This window comes from Lycium barbarum, chromosome 12, assembly GCF_019175385.1.
Source record: "Lycium barbarum isolate Lr01 chromosome 12, ASM1917538v2, whole genome shotgun sequence".
NCBI lineage: Eukaryota > Viridiplantae > Streptophyta > Magnoliopsida > Solanales > Solanaceae > Lycium > Lycium barbarum.
The window spans coordinates 105,595,678-105,614,964 of NC_083348.1; the positions used below are offsets into that span (position 1 = coordinate 105,595,678).

A 19,287-nucleotide genomic window follows, 5' to 3' on the forward strand; every position below is an offset into this window, starting at 1 on the left:
AAATATAGTAGCTCTTCTGGAGCCTTCAATCAATTTCGAATTGCCAGAAATTGTATTAATATTTCCCTTTTTTCTACGCAAGTGAGAAAAGTATTTCTCATCTTTGAATATGGCATGCATTGTTCCACTATCAATCACACAAATATCTTCATGATTGGTCATCGATCCAAATAAAATTTGAGGAATTTCCATAGATTCTTCGAGGCTTTTAAAGTATTTGCTCGAGATGGCAGAGTCTCGTGCTGATAATGTGATATAAAATAAAAACTAAGCTTCAAATTAAAAGGCAAAAGATATACGGAGAGAGATATAGGAAACAATAGGACTATATCAATTGTTTCTTCTAACTTTTGTTTTGTGTATTCCTTTCTATATGTCTCCAATACAAACAAGCTTCTCTATTTATAGAAAAGGAAAAAAACTTCTAAGACAAGCCATAGTTGAAAATGACTTCTAAGACAAGCCATAAAAACTTAATGACCACACTAACAAAATGGCCAAGTAAAATGGACATACAATATAATATTTACAACAATATTTTATATTTAGTGACTATTCAAAGTTAAATTTATCTTTTTAACCTTAATGAAATAATTTCTAACAATACAAATTTCTATGATTTGTTTTAAACCACAAATTTTAAAAGTCTTCATTTATTTCTTAAACATCGTGTCAATCAAACACCGTCATATGAAATGAAACGGAGGCAGTAATAATTTTAGTTAGTATTTACTTTTCTTTAATGTGATACTATTTCACTTATCAAAAGTTAATTTAACCAATCTTCAAAATTAAAATCAAGGCCAACTCAATATTTTAAAATTAAAATTTTGACACAATGTTAAATAGCGATACAAAAAGTACAATTGTAATTCTTCTCATATCAATTTGATACATAAGCGAAAACACACATATTAGGATGAAGATAGAGAGTATCAAATTCTATTTCACTCTTAATTTGTTAAACGTCTCACTCAAATAATAAGAAAATTAAAGAAGAGTAATAAATAATTCCTTATTTTTAAAATGTCAGATATGCGAAAACGAATGTAGTTTGATAACTGATTATTTCTTAGAGAAAAAATGAAATAAATAATTTACTGAAAAAATGAGTCTGAATAGTCATCATTCTTGTCCGCGGCTCTTATATTCTTAGGAAAACTCAAAGCAGAATTAATTGGAGGGAGAGAATTCAAACGCGGAGGATTAGGCCCACGTGACTTGCTACTCGAAATGATAAACTTGCAACTATAAGCGAGACAAAGAAAGTAAATCCCCCCAATATCTTTTTACATTATTCTTTTTGGAATCATCTATTTTTATTATTGAATTATGAGCAGTAGTTAGACTAATAATAATTCTTAATATCTTCTATCCAAAAATAAAAAATTCGATTCTTATGAATCACATTCTTTTTCTTTGTTTCCTTAACCTACCACGACCCCAAACTACTTTTAAAAAATTAAAAGTAAATAATCTATATTTCAGCTTATATAAAACATCTTGGTACACGTTATGAACTCGTAAGAAAAGCCAAATCTCATATAACAAATTATTTGCAATAATACTAACCTTTTTACGTAGGACCCACTTTTCTCCATTACAAATTACGATAAACTTGGTATTCAAAGCGCCCACAATTTTCATATGATATAAGTTTGCTCTCCGCTCTCGGGGTATTCAACAATTGTCCATTCCTTGTCAAAGCGTGACGCTAAGGCACGCCCTTTGTTTTTTCTCTCCCCTTTTACTTCACTCTCTCTTTCTCTCTGTGTATTTTCCTCTCCTCCTTGTAATGACTGTTTTATAGATTCTTGAGGTTTTTTTTTTCCCTCCTGTAAGCGATGGGTTCATGTGCTTCAGTGCATAAAGACTCAAAATCAGCAATGAAGTTCCGTCTTGTTTTTTCATCTAAAACTGACAAGCTTGTAAGTCCGTCACCCATCAAAGATAAACCACTGGATAACGATGAAATCAAAATCCCTGATCCTCAACTCAAACCTCAACATTCACTGGTACTTCCCAAAACCAGTTTTAGCGACTATGGTGCGATCTTCTTGCTTTATCTTGTCGTTTTACTGTAGCATTAATTTTCTTGGATTTCTATTTTTATGTTCTTTAACTTTTTTTTTTTTTTTTTTTTTTGTGGTTTTCTGGTGAAAAAACTGGTATATTTATGCTTTTCATTTGAAACTCTACTTTTTTCTCAAGACAAATTTTTCAGTTAGTCTGATGATTCGCTAGTTTCTTTGCTATAAAAATAATTGTTTGTCCTGAATCAGTTTCTTGTTTGTCTGGTTTTGTTATGTTTAAGAAAATTATAGAGATGTTCTGTTTGATCGGAATGACATGATTAACACAATTTCCTGTTTCAAATTATTTGCTAATGAAACTGAGATTTAACTGTTTTGATAAGAAAAAAGTTAAAGTTTGTGGCGTGAAGATTACAATTTTAATAATTTTAGTATGTTCTTTGAATTAAAAAGGAGTATTTTCTTTTTTCTATTTTGTCTGCTGTCCATTCCTTTGTGCAGTTAGGAAGGATTGACTAACGAGCTATTGTTAAAAGTTAAAATCATGTGTAATGCCAAAATTCTCTTATTGGTGGGCCATCTGCAGCACATGTTGTCGTGGCACTACAGTTTTTTAGTTTTCTAGTGACGACCTCTCAGGAAGACCAAAAAAAACAAAAAAACAAAAAAAGACACCCTGTAGCTTAATGAGAATAATTCAATTGAAAAGTTATTTTCATTATTCTTTACACTATCCAGATGGGTTTGTCATTATAAAAATAGTTGCCGGATGTATTATACGTGTATGATTAATGTATACCGATTACGAAAAGTAAACAGTGAATCAGGCTGGCTTTATCTATGCAAGCAGTGCTAATCTCACTATTGAGATTGACATATCTAATTTTGTTTAATTCAGAGCTTTTCTTGAATATTTTGCTGGTAATAGCACTCCCTCTGTTCAAAATAAATTTCTTTTGTGTATCTTATGCCAATGACAAAATGTAGTCCAGCTTTTCACTGTAAACACCTAATGCCCAGGGGCGGTGTCAGGAGTTAAATTCTATGGGTTTAATTTTAAGATTATTAGCATTGAACCCATTATATTTTTAAAGTTATGGGTTCATATCTACTATTTATTGCAATTTTAGTGAATTTTTACACATAAATTTATACTTTGTATTTGGAAGTTCGGGGTTCAATTGAACCCATAACAATAGTTTAGTTTGCTAACAGAAGTTTGTAACTAGTTCTGGTTTCTTGCTTATTTGAGATGGATGTATTTATTTCAAATGTGATGTTTACTTATTGAGTTATTGTGGTTGAATAATAATGAAAAGGACAAGATCTATGTTTTCTTTCAGTTTTGTCTTTTGTTTCTCTAGTATGCTCAAACTGATTTCATGAAATAGAGTCCACATTGCTAGTATGCCTGGTGTCTATAGATAAATTGTGATCAAGTTATTGTGCATCGTCGTTATAATTTGTAACTTTTGATACATTTTATCTTTTCTAATAGCCTGAAGCATTCCTTTGTTTAGGTAGCAAGGAGGAGACCTTCTTTGATTCCCAGGCCTGGTTGGAGTCAGATTGTGACGACGACTTCTTTAGTGTGAAAGGAGGTGAGACAGACCTTCAATAACCGATGCTCTTTCCATATTCGCCCTCCATCTTTTTGCTTGTGTTATTATATTCATAAACTTGAAAATGCCCTATAGTGCATTTAACTGAATCACTTGTAATGACTGACAAGTCAATTTTAGAAGAATAGGAATCAACGCAATCTGGTATTGAAGGTGCTTGGAGTTTTTAGTTCAAGAGAAGTGCAATACCAATGCAAAGTTATTGCTAAGAAAGGATCAAAATGTTAGGAGCACATTCTATTTAAACTCGTCATCATCATCTATTCTTATATTTTCTGTCTTACTTAAATGCAGATTTTACACCGTCACTCGGAAATACTCCTTCGCGTGGAAATACACCTGTTCATCGGGGTATGTTGGCTGGTAATATGTTAGGTAATCGAACCCCTTTTGTGGAAAAACCTCCTACTTCATTACCACAATCTTCTCCAAGACACAAGAGGAAGAATTTACTTGAGCTTTTCAAAGAATCAAGAAACCGGAATGCCAATGAGCAAGGTGCTGAAGACAACAAAAACGGACTGGCTGCTGATCTACCTAAATCTACATTGAGCACACCTTATGTGCCGGTGTCTAGTGGCAAGAGAACCCCCACAAGAAAGTTCAAAAGTGAGCCCACATCGCCGAGGTCAGCACAGTGTTGTCTTCCCAGGTTGCGCTCAACTGGCAGCTTTAGGGAAAGGAGGAAGAGTATGAGCCCTCCTGCACATAGCGTTGCTTAATAACTAAAACCTGGCTTTGATAAGTTCTCTATGTATGTGCAAGTGCACCAGGAATTGTGCACCTCTTTAGATATGCAATTTGACCCTCAGTATCCAACTGAACCTGAGGGCCATAAGATTGGGTGTGCGTTGGCACACACTTACGGTGTATAAAGTTATAAAGAACGGCTTTGTTAATAAATTAACGAGGACATATTCCGTTTATGTATATGTTTCTTCTTCATTCCTCAGTGATCTGATTCACATCTCTCTTCTATTTTTTGTTTGCCTTCATAAAAACACGTCTGCTGAGAGGTGGTTTAACCCGGAAAAAAAAAATCCCCTTAACTCAGTGCCCTAATATCCAACAACCAAATCGTCCTCGCCTAACCTCCAGTCATTAGGTTACTTATAATGAAACTCGGACCTAACTTATTTCCAAAAACTAGCTCATGAGGTGAAGATTGCCCAAAATCATATAAAAGACCAATTTTCCATCACCACACTGACGTGGAAACTCAACATAAAAGGAACCTAATTTTGTTATTATTTAGTAAAACTTTGCATTGTTGTACATATGGTGGGACTTGCCTTTCTGCAGGAAACTTCAATTTTGGAATTTAAGGCTAGATATAAGTATGAAGGAGACTAGAGATTGTTCATTTCCTTGAACAAGTAACATAGTAGAGATTGCATTTTTCTAAGCCTCTTAAAGGGCTAAAGAGCCCAAGGCTAACTGGACAGACCTGGCCGAGGCGCAGGACAGTGAAAACTCAGAAGGTTTTAGTCATTTTTGAGGCCCAAAAAAGCTCACGTCCATCATAACTTGGGGTGTCGAATGGACGGGTTGGACATAAATCATTTTATTCGCGGATTGTCCTTCTTTTAGGGTGGTCTTTAATTTTTTCCCCTCAAATTGGTGGTCTTTAATTTTTGTCCTTCGCCTAATATCTTAAGGTTCTGCGTTCGAACCCCAGCTCAATAAAAAAAAGGAATTTCGCAAGGCAGAGGTTTGAATTCGCAAGGTAGAATTTTGCCTTCAAAACTCTGTCTTGCGATTTATTTATTTTTAATTTTTGACTGAACGAGGGTTCGAACTTGAAATCAAGGGATTTTTAGTGAAGGACAAAAATTAAAGATCAACAATTTGAGGGACAAAAATTAAAGACTAACCCTAGCGAAGGGCAATCCTCCAAATTTCTCGACAGAATTTAGGCGGGTCAAAAAGGGATCAGTTAATAAATGGACGAGTTATTGACCTGCCCAAAAGTTGCTTGGACTGAAATAGGCTAAGAAGTGGGCCATAAACTAACTCGCCCAATTCTTATTATATTTTAATTTCTTTGTTTCTACATTTATAATTTTAGTACCTAAAACACTGTATTCTTCCATATTATTGCTATATATGAGATATCAAATAAAAAAATATTTTAATTTTTTTTTTTTGAAAGTATTTTAACGAGATTTTTCATTAGTCAATTTGGGTTACCTAGTGGGTTGAGCGGATCATACTTTCATTGCCAATTTGCACAATTGTCCTTCATACGGACTGGTCTGTAATTTCTGCCCCTCAATTCGCTGGTCTTTAATTTTTTCCCTTTGCTTATAAAGGTGGTCGAAAATACCCCGAGGTTCTGGGTTCGAAACCCAGCAAAGTCGAAAATAATAGTAATAGTTTCGGAAGGTATTCTATGAACTAATGCCTATTCGGGCGAAGTTACATAGAACCTACACCGAAGACGACAAACTTTGTCTTGTAAGGCAAACTTTTAGTTATGCCTTAAGGCAAAGTCTGTCGCATAAAACAGACATTTTGCAAAAGCCTTTCCTTGCATTTTTTATTTATTTATTTATTTTACTGAGCGAGGGTTCAAACTTAGAACCTCAGGATATTTTTGGCTACCTTTTTAAGTGAAGGCAAAAAATTAAAGACTAGCAATTTCAGGGACAAATATTAAAGACTACCTCAAAAGAAGGACAATCTGCGCAAAAAAAAAAAAAAAGTAAAATTTACTTGGCATAGCTTACATTATTAACTATTTATGGAACATAACCAAACTTTACAATAATTATATTTAGTAGCTAAAATATAACATATTTACTTCCTATAACTATCACTTTTTTACCACTCATCTGGTAACTTCCCACACCCCTAAATTTAAGCAAAAAAAAAGGTCCCTCTCTCCTATCCCCCTAAATACACGCCATTATGCCCAATATCCCTTAATTTCCTCCAATTTCAAATCAGTTTTATAATAGTTCAACTTCCTTGTTTATCTCTAATTAACTACTCATTAATTTCACTCATAATTCAAATCTAATTCCCAAAAAAAGTAAGATTCTATATTGATTTTTACGTTTCACCGTGTATTTAACCTATATTTTCATTTTTTTTCGTTACTTCCTGAGTTTTCAATTCCTAATGTTTTGGATTGATATTTTAGTAGTTGTTTTTCATATCTATATATTTTTGCTATATTTCAATTGTATTTTGATTATTATGTTCAATATAACTTATTCTGATTTCTGTTGACTATATTTCATATATTTTGACTATATTTAGAAAAATTTCAGAAAAATCAAAAAAATAAAAAAGTTGCAGTGAAAACGTTGTTACCTCAATTATGACTATATTTTAATTGTATTTTGATTATTATGTTCAATATTACTTATTCTAGTTTCTGTTGACTATATTTCAGATATATTTTTCATATATTTTAGAAAAATCAAAAAAATCAAAAAGTTGCAGTGAAAACGTTGTTACCTCAATTATGAACTCAGCTTTAATTCGATATTTCAATAGATGAATTCAATTATATATTCGTCGTTTAAAACGAGTTCTGTTCACTGGTTTGATATTGTTCTTTTTCAAAGTTTTTTTATGAACTAGTTTTTGAACCTTTTTTTTTTTGGTTAAAAATATGAATGTACTTTTTGAATTCAATTTTTTTTTTTTTTGAATTTGTTAGCTGTTTGAATGAGATATGAGATCAGATATGGAATGGGAGGATATTTGCGTGAATCAGGGAACATTAAAAACTGATTTTAATTTAAATTGGAATAGATTTTGTTTCCATAAATATAGCACTTTCAGTTTTCTCAGCGTGTGTATTTCCGTTATATTTATCTTATATTTAAGTCGATGCGTCTACTAGCTAAATATAGGTCATCCAACTACGAATTGTAAATGTAGAATATATAGTTATACGTTGTTAGAAGGAGCTAAAAGGTAGCTGTTTGTGAAAATTTTACAAAAAAAAAAGTACTTTTATGGGCTAATTTTGCAAGTCATGATAAAGGGAAAAGGTTTCATTATGATCCTAAGTTAAAAAAGGAGGGGAGAAAACATAAATAGATAGTTTTAAAAAAAATTATTACATATACATGGCAGCATTAATTGATTATCAGTTATGGTACATAAAATATTAACTCAAGTAGCAGATTCTAATACAGAGAACCTATATTTAAGTTAAATGAGATATCATTACCATGTTCCTTATAATTTAAATTGCTCAATTGAAATCGAACACGTTTTTTTTTTTTTTTTTCAGTGTTACCGAAAAGGATTTCTGAATTTACTCTTTTTTAAGTAATGGGATTTGAACGGAGTAAAAAGATCCAAAGCTCATTATGATATTTCCCATTATTTTTTCTAACGTTATCGTTACTATTAATGTTATTAACCTATAATTGTGATTGTGGTTTTATATTTGGGAACGTTTCGGGACGTGAAGTGTGTTGTCCTTATAATTACATACATAACCATATCAAACGGATTCCATATGCTCATGTATGTTTGCTCTGACGTGGGACATTTAATTTGCCCATTGCAGCGTTATCCCAACTTCGTTTCCTTTTTCTTTCTTGTTATATTTTGTTTCCCCCACCTAATAAGAAAGTTGGGTCATACGGGGCTGCCCATAAAACTTGGGACAGTTAGAGCCACGCAACAACCAAATATGTTCTAGGATTTAAGTTGAGTACCTTGACGGTGTAACTTTTTTAACATAATTAGTTCACGTGATAGGAAGTTAATCACCATTTATACTGAATTATCAATTGGTATACCCCACAACTTTGTGATTTAGAGCAAATACATATCTCCTTACAAAAGTGGTGTATATATACCGTTGCCGTTACAAAATGATGCAAATATACCCCTGTCATTACAAAATGGTGCAAATATACCCATGTCGTTACAAAATGGTGCAAATATACTCCTGCTGTTACAAAATAGTGCAAATATACCCTTTTAGCTGACGAGATTAAAAAACATATCATTTAGGTTTTTTTTTGTCACGTGACTTTAAAAAAAAAAAAGTTACCGATTTTTTTTTAGTAGACATACTTTTCTAAAGACACATAGCAATTTTCTTCTGGTGGGTCAGGTCTGGTTTGTCTAAAAAAGTGGGTAGACTTATTTTTTTAAAGTCACGAAGATATCTTTTAAAACAAACCAGACCCGACACACTAGGGGAAAAAATTACCATGTGGCTTCAAAAAAATATGTCTATTAAAAAAAAAATAGGTAGATTTTTTTTAAAGTCACGTGACATTTTTTTTAATTAAAAAACAACCTAAATAATTATTTTCTTAAAATCGCGTCAGCGAAAAGGAAATATTTCCACTATTTTGTAACGACAGGGGTATACTTGCGTCATTTTGTAGTGACAGGATTATATATACATCACATTTGTAACGAGGGGTATATCTGCTCTAAATCGCAAAGTTGAGGGGGTATTTTTGCACCTTTTCCCTTATCAATTAATGCTTTTCATAACTTATTATTTATTTATTTACCAACTTCTAAGTGACCATTGTATCTGTAAATATTTTGTACTCCGTGCATATAATTTAAACACTAGTATTTTCTATTCTTTGCTAGGTAGGATGCTAAACCAAAGGAACGTTCAAATCCAGTCCCACTTGGTCACGTTCAAATCCAGTCCCACTTGGTTACTATCTTCAAAAGCCATCACATTATACTTTAGCGTCCGGATGACATATTATATTTAAAATTTCAATGGGTTGTTTTTCCTTTTTTGCCGTTTGCTTGTTTAAATAGCAATGGGTACTAAGTTGTTGTGCGAAGGTCCAATTGAAGAAAGAAAACGGTGAAAAAGTCAGCATGTACAAAGAGCATAAAAAATTAGCTTAGTGGAAGCAGTAAAGGTTATAAAATCTCGTTGAACGGTTATCACAAGATGATTCGATGTAGATGCTATTTCCTAAACAAGTGGAAAACCTAACAAGTTGCAGTTACTTATTCCTGTTTTGGAGATTTAACTGGATTTAAGCCGCATATCCAAAGATCACAACTATAATCTACCCATTATTAGGCACTATTATAGAAGGAGCCAAATAGATAAGTAACATGTGCAACAAAATGAGTCCCATATTCTCGCAAATGCTGCCAAGTGTAATCCATCCCAGATAATCCCTACACAAGTTGAGTAAATTAGCTTCAAAATTTGTTTACAGTAATTCGTTGAGTTTCAACATCAAGAAAACAACCCCATTCCTGACTGACGTTCTACATAGATTATCTTGCAACGCATAAAACATCCAAATATAGTGGGCTCCAACACCCATTCCTCCAAAATTCTCAATTCTCACTAGAGAAACTGACTCGAGAAAGCAAAGTGACAAATTCTCCACACCGTTTCGAAAATCAAGAAATCAGAAACAAGATTGTCCACTTAGTTGGCAAGTCGAGAGAACAAATTAAACTAAAGAAGAAATCGTTTTCCCACCTTCTCTATCTCTTTTCTTTCCGTCTATAAATATTTTACATCACTTTCAAAGCCCAACACCTCAACGTCTAAACTTAAGAAAATTGATTGGCACAAGCAGAATGACGCTGCATAGATTGTCAAATTTAGGCTTTTTGGGCTTTATGACATTAATAATCTTAGTGTTTGAGTCTCATCCAACATTTGGGTCGAGCATGAGAGGTTTTCTTGGCGTTGTTACTAATGAAAATGGCCTGAATGCTGCAACGCAAAGTGCAATGTGCGCTACCTCTGTGACTATTCATGGTTATAAGTGCCAGGAATATGAGGTAATTAAATTTCCTTGATTTCAGTCCCTCTGACTAGCTCCCCTGTTTTTTGCCACATTAGAAGGGCTTTGTTCACCGGATTAAATGTTGGTGATAATACAATAAAATTACAATTACAATTGAAAAATAAAATGAAGAAATAAAAATATCTTCGGCTGCTGCGCGGATATCCCGCTCTCTTTAAAGAGATTCAAGCCCACTGTAGCAAATTTACCGGTCCAGCAGTAATCTTTTTGACTTGTCCCTTCTAGGATACAACAGCCCGATCACGTCGTATAACTCAACAAACTCTGGACAAGATGTTGAGTCCAAAACTTCACCAAAAAGAAGAACACCTTCCTTCAACTAATAAACTCTCTTTTATTTTCCTCACTTTTTAAGAACTCTCCAAAGTATATATTTTTCTCTACCTCCACAAAATAAAGATGACAAACTATTTATAGTTGAAAAATTCATCCTTAAATTAAATTGGATGAAAGAGTGGAATAATGAGGTATTAAGATGGTGTAAATATGGAGAATATGGAAGAATTATGAGTAGGAGGTTACAAAAGAAAATAAAATCACATTCATCCATAACTCATATGAATAATGAGGTAATTAAAAAAAAAAGTAATGGCCAATTAAAGGCACAAAAAACGTGAGGAAAAGTAGACCACTTCTGCCAACTTTATGGCCACAAAGTGTAGGAGTAATTAGGACTAAATGAGGCACTTTAATATATTAATAAAATAATATTAAAATGCTCCAAATGTCCTTCGTTAAACAATGAATGTTACATGTTTTTTTTTTTTTTTTTTTTTTGTGTGTGTGGATTTTACATGTGTTTCTTCAATTTATGATTTTTCAGGTGACTACTGAGGATGGATATATACTAAGTGTGCAAAGAATTCCGGAAGGCCGTGTTGGTGGTGGTGGGCAGAATAGGCAGCCAGTTTTATTGCAGCATGGAGTATTGGTGGTAAGCATGCATGTTGGACAATAACTTAAGGAAAAAAAAACTATATTATTCCAATATCGTCTATCATGTTAGACAAAAAAAGAAAAAAGAAAAAAAAAAAAAGCTAAATGTGAAAACATATCTGAGTCTATTTAGTACCATGAAATTCTCTAATCGTGCGGTTATTATTATTTTTTTCTCAAACCAAGACCTATGAATTTCAAAAACTACAACTTTGGTCTGATTTAGAGAGCATTATTCATTTAAACCAAGACCTATTTATTTCTAATTTAATCCATCATTAGATTTACAAGTTACATCATGATATTTACACAAAAGCTCGTTTTTGTTCTTCGTAGGAGTACATGACTCGTAGGGATTAGGGAAATACTGTGGCATCTAGCAAGGTTTTGTCATGTTTTAACGATTCAATCCGGCATTTCATTTCCCTTAATTGTTTGTTTTTTCGCATCTAAAAACTGATGTTACATCATACATGTGATCTATAATGTACCACCAGTTTTTATCTATCAATGAGGGATCCTCACCTTAAACAGTTAGTAATTATTTGGTCTCATTGAATGGTTATAGTTGTAACGTCTGGAACATAGGGATGGGAGCTTCATTTATTTCCTAGCAGGAATTTATTTGATGTAGATTTGTGACTAGGGGTGTACATGGACCGGGTTGGTTCGGATTTTTTAAACACCAAACCAAACCAATTGCATCCGGTTTTAAAATTTATACACCAAACCAAACCAATAAAATTCGGATTTTTCAACCTCGGGTTTTTCGGGGTTTTTTCGGAATAGTCTTGATACAAAACATATAACTTTTACTTCAAATATTTCTTTAGCCCTACTAAGATACAATTATATAATTAAGGTGTTTCTTAAGAAAATAACACAAAATGTGAGAAGAGTGATGACATTGTATTAAAATATTCAACAAAAGCTAATATAATCGGTTAAAATAAATATTGCTAATTAACAAGCCATAAAAGAAAATGACCATAATCTGAAAATACTAAGTCATGCTAAAATAAGTATTAATTATATGACAAAGAAAAAAAAAACTTAAGTTATGTATTTTTACTCTCTAAATCAATTATGCAAAACTAAAGAATAGATATCCAACATTATTGTCATTTCTAGTGGTAAATTGAATTTCTTTTGTTAGGATTAGTGTTGAGTTGGTTTTGGTTTGAACTTTATTTGAGTTACTAACATCCATAGGATATAAAACTTATTGATATTCAAAATTCTAAGTTCAAGCTTGAATAATATGATAATAGATAAAAAATTTAAGAAATATTTATAAATTATTTTACAAATAAATATTTTTATGTATAAAATATTTTAAAAATTGAATACATGTAATGTCGGGTTGGTTTGGTTCGGTTTGACTTTTTTTAGCTAAAACCAAACCAAACCAATTATGATCGGGTTTTTTTTTCCAACACCAAACCAAGTCAAACCAAACCACTAGTCGGGTTTTTTTCTCGATTTGACTCGATTTATCGGTTTGGTGCGATTTTTCGGTTTACTTTGTACACCCCTATTTGTGACTGGTGTGTCCCCCCCCCCCCCCCCCCCCCCCGGTCTTTCCCAAACAGAAAATAAGAATACTATAATTTTTTTTTTCATTATAGCTTAAAGACGAAGCTCTCATAATTTCGCTAGGGGAGGATTTACGTGTGAAACCATAGGGACATAACAGTGAAACTGCGCGGCTTTCCTCGTCGTGTTGCTCAGGTTACAGAGCCTGTTTGGATGGGCTTAAAAAAAACAGCTTATAAGCTGTTTTAGATAAGCTAAGTCAAATGGGCCCAATTATTTTTTTGGGCTTATTGTACATTTTTTTGCACGGATTGCCTTCGTTTGGGGTGGTCTTTAAATTTTGCCCCTCAAATTTGTGGTCTTTAAATTTTGCCCTTCATATTTGTGGTCTTTAAATTTTGCCCTTTGCTTGGAAAGATGAGCGAATCCATGAAGTTCTGGGTTCGAACCCCCGCTCAGGCATAAAATAAAAAAATAATTTCGCAAGGCAGGACTGGGGATTGTATGCCGGATCCAGCATACAATCTTTAAGAAAAAGTTAAAGTTATGACAGATCCGGCATAACTAAAAGTCTGCCCCTCAAGGCAAAGTCTGCCCCCTCCGGCAGACTTTTAGTTAAACATAACTAAAAGTCTGCCGGAGGGGGCATACAAAATTTAAACTTTGCCTTGTAAGGCAAACTTTTAGGTATGTCTTAAGGAAAACTTACGCCTTATGAGGCATACTTTTAGTTATGTTTTATGGGCACACTTTTATTTAAGGCATTACTAAAGGTTTACCTTGAAAAGTTTAAAACAAAATACATATATATGCTTCAAGGCAAAGTTTGCCCATAAGGCATAAGTATGCCCCCATCGGCATAAGTTTGGTAATTCCTGAACAAGTTTATGCCGATGGGGGCATACTTTTAATGGGCAAACTTCAAAATTTAAACTTTGCCTTATAAGGCAAACTTTTAGTTATGCCTTAAGGAAAACTTATGCCTTATGGGGCATACTTTTAGTTATGTTTTATGGGCACACTTTTAGTTAAGGGATTACTAAAGGTTTACCTTGAAAAGTTAAAAAAAAAATACACATATATGCTTCAAGGCAAAGTTTGCCCATAAGGCATAAGTATGCCCCCATCGGCATAAGTTTGGTAATTCCTGAACAAGTTTATGCCGATGGGGGCATACTTTTAATGGGCAAACTTTTATGCCGAATCCGGCATAAACTTGTGAAGGAATTATCAAAGTTATGCCGAAACCGGCATACTTATGCCAAGTCTGCCCATAAGGCATAAGTATGCCAGGTCCGGCATAACTTTGCTAATTCCTTCACAAGTGTATGCCGATAGGGGCATAGCGAAATTTAAACTCTGTCTTGCGAATTGTTTTTAAAATTTTAACTGTGTGGGGGTTCGAACCTGAAACACATGGGATTTAGCGAAGGGCAAAATTTAAAGATTTCAAATATGAGGGGCAAAATTTAAAGACCACCCCAAAAGAAGGGAATTGCCCCTTATTGTAAGCACAAAATGGCTTTAAGCTGGTTAGTCAAACACTCAAAAAAGCTGAAAACAGCTTATAAACAACTTATAAACCAATCCAAACAGCCTCACAATCAGTTGGGACCTTATCCCAATGTGGTCTATCATTTACAACGTGGCTAGTTTAGCAAGGATATATATATATATATATATATATATATATATATATATATATAGCGTTTGGTTATTACTCTCCCCGTTTCAAATTATCTATTATGATTTCTTTTATATGTTTCTTAAAAAATTGTTAATTATGAGAAGGTTTTAATTATTTTATCCTTCAGCGGTATTTGAACAATCATAACATCATTCTATAATTGGGGTGCTTACAGTCTTCAAGAATAATTAAAACTAAGGGAAAATGGAAAAAAGGAAGTAAACTTATCTTAATTTCTAAAATGATAAATCATTTGAGACAACTATTTTTAGACATCATGACAATTTGAGACGGAGGAGTAATGTTTTTTCCTTGAAACTTATTCCACCGAACTTTGTTCAACGTCCAGTATATTTTAATAGCCCTCTCTAGCTGTTAAATTTAGATATTATTCTAGTGGAAAATTAAGATCTAGTATATCTAGTAGAAAACTTTGCTTCGCTCCTATCCTAAAAATTATAAGATGTTCTAGTTAAGTCGGCCGTACGTCTGTACCTTAAGCCACGTAATGATGCATGAAATCCTCATTTTGTCTCAATCCCATAGAATTTAGACAAAGCAGACACTGGGATATATATGGGCTGGCTTATTGGCCGTTTGCGCAGCTGCTCACGAGAAGGTAACTTACAAAATGCTCCTTTATATGCTTGTAGGTATATTAAAAAAAGTTTTTGTATCAGCATTAATCAAGACGTGACCCGGTGATCAATAAATAAAAGTGATGAGACAGCCAAGTTTCAATTACAATATCGACACTTTGTAATTTATTTTTATATATATCTAAAACAAAATTAGTCGATGTCTATGTTGATTGAAGATAGCACATATATTGGTAAAATAGTTGAGGTGAACTAAACCTAGCCCAATCTTTGTGAATCCGCAAAACATTGCAAGTTGTTTCCGGCGGGAATAGGTCTTGCTTAGAAGAGGCAAAGCTTGTCTTTGAGTAAATACGACAGATTTACTATTCCAAAACGAATACAAAATATGGACACGTATGATTAACAGTGCTGACAGAAATTGTCGATTGTGGAGGAAGAGTTAAACAAATTTAATTTGGATGTTTTGCAGGACGGAGTAACGTGGCTAATGAATTCACCAGAACAATCACTAGCAATGATTTTAGCAGACAGCGGCTTTGATGTTTGGATTGCCAACACCAGAGGAACACGATACAGCCAGCGCCATGTCAATCTTGATCCTAATAATCCGGTATCTCCTTCAAATCCTCCTTAATCAATAACACATTCTTAATCTTTAAAACTAGTTCTATAATTCTTAATAAGTTAATTCTATAATTTTTAATATAATATATCTTATGAGTCTAAATTCTGGTACACAGGACTACTGGAATTGGTCATGGGATGATCTTGTAGTCCATGACTTACCCACTGTCATCAACCTTGTCTACAAACAAACTGGACAGAAAACTCACTACGTGGGCCATTCATTGGTAGGTTCAGAATAAAAAATCGTTTCAACATTCTCTGGTACTATAACTTATAAACTAATTAGATGAATGTATTATGAAATTGTTATTATAGGGAACTTTGGTAGCTTTGGCATCATTCTCAGAAGGAAGACAAACAGACAAGATAAAATCAGCAGCTTTGCTCAGCCCAATCGCTTACTTGAGCCATATGACCACTGCACTTGGTGTGGTTGCAGCCAAATCCTTTGTTGGCGAGGTAATTTAAGTGCAAAATTAGAATCTTTTTTTAATTCTTTATAATTAAACTTGATGGCGATAATTATATATGTGTGCTTATATCAACAGATCACTACTATATTCGGTCTTGCTGAATTTAATCCATTAAGGTAATCACTTATGACTAGCTACAACTTATTTTTGTTTCTCTCAATCTTCTCAACTGATGACATTCTTTTTTTTTTTCTTTCCAGTCCGCCTGTGTCTAATTTTGTCAAGGCCTTGTGTCTTCAGCCTGGGGTTGATTGTTATGACTTCCTGACTGCAATTACCGGTACTAATCTAATTACTAATTCGACCTATTCTTCGGTAATTGACGAAGTCATTTGCATTTGCCATCACAATAATTAAAAGCTTAATTACTTTCCACGTGGTTACAGGGAAAAATTGTTGTCTAAATGCCTCCACGGTCGATTTATTCTTGAAGAACGCGCCTCAACCCACATCAACCAAGAACTTTGTGCATTTAGCTCAAAGTAAGTCTCTTCAATAATATAAGTGTATGGTCATTAAATTTTATCGATTACAATAATAAAGTCACAATAGTACTTTTATAGCACAGTAAAGTAATTTGACTTTGTTCACTATAACATTAGTCACTAAAATTATCCACTATATTAGTAAAATCACAAAGCTATTTTTTGTCCTATTGAATTGACTGTAACTATACAAGTTATAATAGTAAAACCATAATTTATTCATCCTTTATAATAACAAGACCCACCATCAAGGTCATTTTATTTTGTTGACCCAAAAAAAGATCATTTTATTTCCATCCTGAGTAAAAGTTTTTTCACTTTGTTATTATAGTGGGTAAATTACAAAAAAAAAAAAAAAATTGCAATTTTACTGTTATAGTGAATAAAATTAAATTACTTTACTAGCTTTGTGAAGCTACCGTTACACAGAGTAAAGTTCAATGATAAATACGTGAAATCAATCCCTAATCATAGAGCTTAACAATTTCATTAGTCATGTTGCTACTTATTTCAATTAACTGCAATCATTAATTAAATGCAGCTGCTAGAGATGGAATCCTAAGGAAATACGACTATGGGAGAACCAGTTACAATTTGGCACATTATGGTGAGGCTAAACCTCCACAATATAATTTGGCAAATATCCCTCGAGACCTTCCCCTATTTCTCAGCTATGGAGGCCAAGATGCTCTATCTGATTCTAAAGATGTGGAGACGTTACTCGATTACCTCAAATTCCACGACGTGGACAAATTACATGTTCAATATGTCAAGGAATATGCTCATGCTGATTTTATTATGGGAATTACTGCTAAAGATATTGTCTTTAACCAGATTGTCACCTTCTTTAGAAACCAACACTAAGCTATTGATTTTAGCACCCAAAAAAAAGAAGAAAAAAACACTAAGCTATTGATGGAGTTTTCGTATTGTACTAGGTCATTTTGCATGCTCAAGTGTTATGAAATTATAATAATTTTAAATAGAAAATTCAATCTACTATTTTCTTAATGAGTGCGTCAAAATCTTAAATAACAAATAAAAAGGATCAGAGGAAGGAGTAACAAAGGCTCCTTCCATGAGCAGAGATTGTTGAATTCATTTTATTACTTCAAATATGAATCTATCTAATTCAGAGGAGAAAAATTTGCATCAATATCTCAATTTCAGTTTAAACATGGTTTGGTTCACACTCCATGTTCCGAGAAATATTTATCATCCGAAATCCGGAGTAAAGAAATGTGTTGCGAAAAGATAGATGTATAATTTGACTCATGAAGTATTTAGAAGAGCACGAACGGTGACCAATTATCGTCACTAATGGTTTTGACTTTACGCTTAAGGGAACATAAGATTAAATTGGCAAAAAGGTGATATTTTTATTTCCAAAAGGTCTTGCATGGCCTAAAATGCACGTCTTTGTATCACCTACTAAATCTAATTAAAGTAATCTGTCGACAAAACTCTATTTCACCTATTATTGGAAATCAGTAGCACCTAACCTTCAAAAGAAAGAAAGTGGCAACTTTGATTAAAACCCAAGTCTGCGAAAAATCAATGGACCAACCAGAACTATTTGCTTAGCATTCCCTCACACTCAACGCGTAGGCCTGTTTGGACATGATTTCTTTTTCAAAATAGCGGTTGGTTATATATTTTGGACAGATTTTTTTTAATTTACATTTTGAAAAAGTGATTTTAAAAGTGAAATTTTTTCCCACTTACAACTAGGGGTGTACAAAGCAAACCGATAAACCGCACCAAATCGATAATCCGAACCAAACCAAAAAAAAAACCTGACTAGTGATTTGGTTTGACTTGGTTTGGTTTTAAAAAGAAAAACCCGAACACTATTGGTTTGGTTTGGTTTTAACTAAAAAAAGCCAAAACGAATCAAACCAACCCGAAATTATATTTATAAAATTTCAAACATATTTTATACATTAAAATATTTATTTATAATGTAATTTATAAATGTTTCTTTAACTTTTTCATAATTTTTTTATCTTTTAACATATTATTTCAAGCTTGGAATTAGAATTTTGAATGGTCCAACAAATTTTATAGCCCAATGATATTAGTAACTCAAATAAAACTCAACAAAAATCAAATCAATACTAATGCTAACAAAAGTAATTCATATCTAACACTAGAATGACAATAATGTTGATATCTATTATTTAGTTTTATATTAGTTTAGAAAGTGAAAATATATAACTTAATTTTATTTTTTTCTTTAATATCTAGTCATGTAATTAATACATATTACCGTACTTATTTTAGCATGAATTAGTACTTTTAGATTATGATCATTTTCTACATGTCTTATAAATTAGCCGTATTTATTGTAGCATGACTTAGTACTTTTAGATTATGATCATTTTATTTTATGCAATTTCACTAAAAAAAATTTGTTGAATATTTTAGTACAATTTCATTTCTCATCTCACGTTTTGTGTTATTTTCTTAATAAATATCTTAATTAGATAGTCGTATGT

General features: G+C 32.8%; 2 protein-coding genes across 2 annotated transcripts; both read left to right on the forward strand.

Moving 5' to 3' along the window:
* The first annotated feature begins 1,632 nt into the window (after positions 1-1,632).
* On the forward strand, positions 1,633-4,607 carry LOC132621882 (uncharacterized protein At3g27210-like). The gene is made up of 3 exons (XM_060336354.1): positions 1,633-2,046; positions 3,554-3,634; positions 3,950-4,607. The coding sequence occupies exons 1-3, from the start codon at positions 1,845-1,847 to the stop codon at positions 4,375-4,377; spliced, it is 711 nt and encodes a 236-aa protein (XP_060192337.1). The 5' UTR covers positions 1,633-1,844; the 3' UTR covers positions 4,378-4,607.
* A 5,389-nt stretch (positions 4,608-9,996) lies between these two features.
* On the forward strand, positions 9,997-17,728 carry LOC132622740 (triacylglycerol lipase 2-like). Its single transcript, XM_060337399.1, has 9 exons — positions 9,997-10,417; positions 11,267-11,377; positions 15,674-15,814; positions 15,945-16,055; positions 16,147-16,290; positions 16,380-16,420; positions 16,505-16,584; positions 16,691-16,786; positions 17,331-17,728. The coding sequence occupies exons 1-9, from the start codon at positions 10,211-10,213 to the stop codon at positions 17,651-17,653; spliced, it is 1,254 nt and encodes a 417-aa protein (XP_060193382.1). The 5' UTR covers positions 9,997-10,210; the 3' UTR covers positions 17,654-17,728.
* Positions 17,729-19,287: the final 1,559 nt, after the last annotated feature.

Excerpts from the sequence above, each read along its gene's own strand:
- LOC132621882 (XM_060336354.1), top strand. The coding sequence starts at position 1,845 with ATGGGTTCATGTGCTTCAGTGCATAAAGACTCAAAATCAGCAATGAAG. Across the intron at positions 2,047-3,553 it reads AACCAGTTTTAGCGACTATG|GTAGCAAGGAGGAGACCTTC; the intron begins GTGCGATCTTCT and ends TCCTTTGTTTAG. Across the intron at positions 3,635-3,949 it reads CTTCTTTAGTGTGAAAGGAG|ATTTTACACCGTCACTCGGA; the intron begins GTGAGACAGACC and ends ACTTAAATGCAG.
- LOC132622740 (XM_060337399.1), top strand. The coding sequence starts at position 10,211 with ATGACGCTGCATAGATTGTCAAATTTAGGCTTTTTGGGCTTTATGACA. Across the intron at positions 16,056-16,146 it reads ACTACGTGGGCCATTCATTG|GGAACTTTGGTAGCTTTGGC; the intron begins GTAGGTTCAGAA and ends TTGTTATTATAG. Across the intron at positions 16,421-16,504 it reads GCTGAATTTAATCCATTAAG|TCCGCCTGTGTCTAATTTTG; the intron begins GTAATCACTTAT and ends TTTTCTTTCCAG.